This window comes from Blennius ocellaris, assembly GCF_963422515.1.
Source record: "Blennius ocellaris genome assembly, chromosome: 13".
In the NCBI taxonomy this organism is placed as follows: domain Eukaryota; kingdom Metazoa; phylum Chordata; class Actinopteri; order Blenniiformes; family Blenniidae; genus Blennius; species Blennius ocellaris.
Genome location: NC_137662.1, coordinates 19,673,430 through 19,679,844, shown reverse-complemented (window position 1 = coordinate 19,679,844; position 6,415 = coordinate 19,673,430). Strand labels below are relative to the sequence as shown.

The 6,415-nt window shown below is 42.7% G+C and overlaps 1 protein-coding gene across 1 annotated transcript; it reads left to right on the top strand.

Moving 5' to 3' along the window:
• Nucleotides 1–513: 513 nt before the first annotated feature.
• On the top strand, nt 514–2,147 carry hmx3a (H6 family homeobox 3a; the record flags this gene model as incomplete). Its single annotated transcript, XM_080507511.1, has 2 exons — nt 514–802; nt 1,525–2,147. The coding sequence occupies 2 exons, from the start codon at nt 514–516 to the stop codon at nt 2,145–2,147; spliced, it is 912 nt and encodes a 303-aa protein (XP_080363637.1).
• Nucleotides 2,148–6,415: the final 4,268 nt, after the last annotated feature.

The following is a 6,415-nucleotide window of genomic DNA, read 5'->3' as shown; positions in this document are numbered from 1 at the left end:
GCATACAGCCTGCAGCCAGAGCGCACAGGGAGGGGAGGACGCTCCCTCTCTCTCTTTCCCTCTCTCTCCCTCCCTCTCTCTTCCCTCACCGTCTTTCCCCTAATCCCATTTGCCATTGTACATGCCCAATCGCCTATACTTTCCGCATTTAACTTGGATGACATTTTTATTTCATCATTAGCATCAGACGCCTGACTGACTGACACAGTGGACGCAGGTTTTTACGTTTTTGGACGAAAGAGTCCGGCATGAGACATCTCCATGTTTGTACTTCTCGCCTCCCTCTCCAACACTTTATTTTATTATTTTCCTAACCCAGACGGGCGTTTGTTTTGACGCGCTCGCTGGGTGCGAAGTTTTCCAAGAAGAATTAAAAACAGGAGCTCCTCGCATAGGAAAGGATATCGACAGTTTGTGAGTCAACCTATTGTTTTTTTTTTTCTTTTCTTTTTCTTTTTTTTTTTTAACTCCTGCTTCAGTGGTCCTCCGCGTCCAGACCACAAGCCAACAGCGATGCCAGAGACAACGCAAGAGACGTGCGCTCCGGCCAAGGACTCTCCTTTCTTCATTAAGAACCTGCTGAACTGTGACAGCAAACCGTCGAAGCCCAAGCCGATGCTGGCGGCCACAAAGGCGGCCCTGGAGGGAGGATTTTCTCTCACCCAGGTCGGGGAGTTCAACTTTCCACGCTTTGACCTGCCCGCACAGAGGTTCAACCTCCCGGCTCACTACCTGGAGCGCACCTCGGCGTGGTGGTACCCCTACACCCTCAGCTCAGCCGCCCATCTACACAGAAGTGAAGGTAAGTTGATCTTCTCATCCAAAACACACAATGCAAACTGATTATGTAAAGAAAAACACAAGGCTTCCATCAACCAACTTCCTATTCACATATTTTGAACGTGGATTTTTGTGCGTTTTTTTTTTTCCTGGAGGTGATAGGAATATTTCACATCCCGTCTCCTCTGCAGAGCCTATAATGATTTAACGCCTCTGTAAAGGCCTATTTTGTTATACCAAGACGTGGGATAATAGATCAATAAAGTAACACACTGTGCATAAAATGAAGTAGACATCCTCAAATCATTGGATGAGGGTGGCGATGCGCAGCGTGCTTTTGATTTGTCTATTGGCGCTCACCGTGCACATCTTACCCCTGAGGCTTGGCCACTGACAGCATTTTCACCTGCCGCTTTCCGTGATTTATCCACGTTGGATTTTGAAACACGTTGGCACGAATAGCGTTATCGTACATTGATGGAAAGAAAAGAAAACATGCTGTGAGGTTTATTTATCTGAAGAATTGGATGCGTTTCGAAAACGACTCTTATTTGTTCTTTTTTTAAAATAGTAATTCAGTAAAACTCAAGTAAATGTTTAGGAGTCAAGATTAAATTTTTTTTTTTCAATATCACATTTATTACCGTTTCAGTTTTCCTTCATCCGGCATCAACAGGCTGACTCACACACACACAAACCTTATTTGTGACCACATCTTCCCTGCGTCCTCTCTCGTGTTTTTAGCCTCCGAGAAACCAGGAGCAAGAGACTCCTCTCCGACCTCGGGCACGGACAGAGACTCTCCAGACCTGGTGCTCAAATCCGAGCCCGACGTGAAAGACGACGACGAGGACGACGATCACAACAACAACAAGAGCAGCGACGAGATCATCCTGGAGGAGAGCGACGCGGAGGAGGCCAAGAAGGACGAGCTGGAGGAGTGGAAGAAGCGGGACGACGACAAGAAGCCGTGCCGCAAGAAGAAGACGCGCACGGTTTTCTCCCGGAGCCAGGTGTTCCAGCTGGAGTCCACCTTCGACATGAAGCGCTACCTGAGCAGCTCGGAGCGCGCGGGCCTGGCCGCGTCCCTCCACCTGACGGAGACGCAGGTCAAGATCTGGTTTCAGAACCGCAGGAACAAGTGGAAGCGGCAGCTGGCGGCCGAGCTGGAGGCCGCCAACCTGAGCCACGCCGCGGCGCAGAGGATAGTGCGGGTGCCCATCCTCTACCACGAGAACTCGCCGTCGGAGAGCGGGGGCGCGTCGGCCAACGTGCCAGTGAGCCAGCCGCTGCTCACCTTCCCGCACCCCGGGGTGTACTACTCCCACCCCATCGTCACGTCGGTGCCGCTGCTCAGACCCGTTTGAAAATGACTCCGTTTTATGGCGTTGATTGGTCAGGGGCCTGGTTCCTCATTCAGCCCCCTCCACGAAAGTGAAAGAAAAAAAAAGAAAGAAATAAAATGACTTGATATTTTTATACAACTGAGTGAATGAAGAAAAAAAAATGAGACTGTCACTGTCAGGCCTAAACATGGACCCTTTTTTATTTGTTTCCAAAAATATCATTTCATTTTTCATCAAACATGTGATCTGATTGGAATCCCATTTATTGTTATTATTATTATTATTATTATTACTATTATTATGATTATCGCCACCTCAGGAGTCAATTTCTTTACACTGCCTGATGTGTGTCTTATTGTTCTCCTAGTTTTACCAAAATATTCGTTGGTTAACAAAACACATCTGCGTGATGGAGACAAAAATACATTGTTTACACACACATACACCAAAAAAACAAAACAAAACACTGGCGACCGAAAAGCGCAGACTCTTCATCTGACATTTATTTCATTTTGTTTCCACTCTGAGAAATAATAATACCGTGATGTGCAATACACTGGCAGTGTGCTGTGAATGAACGAATCCACCACACGTGAAATGTTTTTGTTATCTGTTCATGTTGGGACACTGATGAGTTTATTTTTCTTCTTGTAATTATTATTCTTTGCTCTCTAAAGCGCTTGACGGGGGACAATCAAAAAAACCACTCTGACCTGTAAAATACCCATGTAGCTTCACGTTTAGTTTGAGCCATCCTGACTACTTGTTCCCTCTTCATGGACACGTTTTTCAAGCTCAAGTGTGAGGTCCAATGTCTCATTCTCTACTTTGTGTTTTACGATCAGGTGAGGCAAAAATATCCACTGGTGTACAAAATCTGTAAATGTATATATTTAATGAGGCGCAGGGAGGAGGCGACTGCTCACACGGTTTCTCTCCCTTGTACAGTACAAAAAAAACAAAAAAACAAAAAACGTTTTTGATATTGTATTGCTGAACCATGTTGTGAAATAAATGGAAAATATTCCTTACATTTTAGGAAATTTTTTTTTATGACTTATTTTCTCTAACAGATGTGGGGAAAAAAAATCTAAATATGTCCTTGAGCTTTTTTTTATTGCGTCTATATTTAACGAGTTTTCTCAGGATATGTGCAAAAAAAAAAATATTGACTCCAACAGTTGAGGCTCCGTGCACGTGCACACGCGAGCACACACACACTCGGGTGCATGGGCAGGTGGGTTTCTCTAATCATCTTGTTAAGCAGTTTAAAACGTTATTTTACCAACACATCCTCATTTTACATAAAAAGTGGTTCGGTCAATTAGATGCGTAATTGCCACCATCTTGCCAAAATTAAGGGTAATGTATTCAGAAGAGGAAATTACTCCCTGAGTATATCAGCTGCAGTCTTTTAACATGTTTCTCTTTCTCTCTCGTGTCCATGTGACTGAGTGAAAATGCCAGGATCTCTAATCTCAGTCGATTGTTTTGCGAGGAAAACATCTACTTCTAACATGTTCTTTTTCCCTTTGATTTTACGCATTTTTCGTTGCATATAATTTCATTTTTGATCACTTTGTGAAGAAGCGTTATTTTTTCTTTACAGGGACAGCTTGTCAAGTTAAAGCGAATCAATGACGCTTATTGATCTTAATCCTAAAGTAGCATCATGCATGAAGTCAATATTGCTTAATATCAACTCAGAACTACTACTTTTTTTTTTTTTTTTTTGCTTTTGGAAGTCAAGATTTCCAACGAAGATAAGACACTGAGTACTTGGTACTTGGTAACAGATACGTTCCTACAGGTGTTACTAAAGTTGGGGTCAATTGCATGAGATGATTCTGCCATGTTGGTTATTAAAAGAACATTTTATTAACTATCAAAAAGATATTTAATATCAATTTGCAGTTCTAGTTCATCCTGATTAATTTAATCCAAAACAATCTATTTACTAAAAGTACAATTTGGATCAAGACAATACATAAACCAATACTGATCTGCATAAAATACAATCGGAATAAACCCTATCCCAATGTTCAAAGCAAAATGATCTGAAATGCTGCCCTTGCCTCAGTTTTGCTTCCATACTCATTTTGTTTGAAATCTCAAAACTTGTTCATCCAAGTAAATCTGCAGGAGGAAGTGAACGACTGGAAGCAACACGCCTGTCAGTCCTTGATGACATGGGAACATCCCAAACTCAAAATGACAGTGATCGTCATAAAAACAAATAAAACAAACCATATTTAATAATGATGTATAATAATGCTTATTTGCTGATTAGGATTAAAACTTTCAGATTGTGATCAGCTGTCTTCAGAAGTTACCTTTCAGCTTCAGTGTTATGAACTTCTGTAAGTTCATATTGCTAAAACAATCCAATAACCCCCCCCCCCCCCCTCCCTTTGCATTTGTAATACCCAAACATTGGACATTGTTTACCATAAACGAATTGGTTAAGATTGAAAATCGAGTAAAATCACAAGTGAACTCACACAGAAACTTGCTTCTCATCCAGAGCAGCATTTCTTCTTCTTTTTTGTCTCAAAAGCCTTTTTTTTTTCATCTGCAGAATAATACGATTATTGGAAATAAATCAGTCTGCTCTAAACTCTGATGACCTCATCAAGACAAAGGGGTTCATTCAAATATCGTCAGATCATCCAAGTATTGACGCGTACCTACCACGCACACTCAACACGGCCCCATTACTGCAAATTAATAGATTGGTATGGCATTATTCCCCTGGCACATATCGATCTGCAAACGTCTGCAGCACATTGCGTCAAGTAAGAGCAACGTTCACACGCCGCTTCGGTTCAGCTTATGACCTTGATTTGCGCGCATAAATTGAAAAAATTACCACTCGATAATTTCCATTTGTGCGACATCTTTATGTAAAGGAGAAAAGGGAACGGGGCCAAAATCAGATAAAGTACATTTGCAGGAACGGGGACAAACGGACGTGACCGGGGGACTGCGCTCAGCGTATTACATTAAAATGGAGAGCTGAATGGGTAATTTTAAGCCCTATCATAGGTTTTAGTGCCAGTTTGGAAACACACAAGTGGCCCCGGCACCTTGCATAATGCCAGCCTCTTCTCTGCAGCCGCTGGCATCTGTTCACATGTGTGCTGGACCATTAAAGTTTGTTGCATTGTGACTTTAGAGGCCGGGGGAGCGAAAATTAAAGCATTTCTTGGGGGCAGAAGACTCGAGAATTATTTCTGGCGGAGATGAGGTCCTCTGAGGGCCCTGAGTGGCTGCCAGGTTGCCGACAAAGAGTGAAATCACGTGGATCCGGTGATATTTCAAAGCATTAAGAGACACATTATTTTCATACCTCCGCCTTCAGAGTTTCCAATATCTTTGATAAACATCCTCTTTGATGGCTCTCTCTGGCAAATTGGGCCAGATGTGGGCACAGCAAAGTTCAGGAAAATCGCCTGAAAAGCACCTTTCATGTTGGTCCCTTGCCTCCACAATCGCATCTCGTTATAGACACAAAGTACCTGCACATCTCCATAATCACAGGGCCAGACAAAAAGTGATGCCAGCGCCTCGTGTCCCGTGGCATGACGCGTCAAAGCGCACGTGTTTCAACAACTCTTTTTTTTTTTCTTTTGACACTTCCTGAAGAGGAAATCTTGTTTTAAACCCATCCCATTTGCTTTCCTGATTGAATGCGAGCATCAGATTTTCATCAAAGTTCTATTAAGTGAAACATAGGTTGCGGGGCACCGTCTGATTGGAACAGTTTAAATTTTAATTGTGTTTTTAATTTGACATATAGTTGCTGTGAAGAATGACACTGAAACGCCGAGGGGCGGTCGATTTTCTTAATTTCTCCCCGAGGAATTGATGAGTCTATCAGGGCAGTAGATTGGAAAGCCATTAAAACTCAATGGTTAGGTTGTTAATTGGAACTTGATGGATAGGAGCCCTTGGATAGGCTGTACTGATCCAATCTTCCTGACTTTGTGTTTTCCAATAAATTACCCAGTTCATTTCCACACTCAGATTACATAAATTGTACACCTCCAGGGCTCGGGTGCTCTGCTTGCGTTTACAACTCTCTCTCTCTCTCTCTCTTTCCCCCCCCCTCTCTCTCCATCTCACGCACACACTTACGCACACAAACGCCTCCTGAAAAAAGAGCAGGCCCCGCTTTCTTGAATGAAAATCGAAACATAATCAACGTTTATACTTAGAAAATTTATTGATATCATTTTCTCTGGTAATTTCCTTATTCCAGACTTGGACACGCCATATATCATAATACA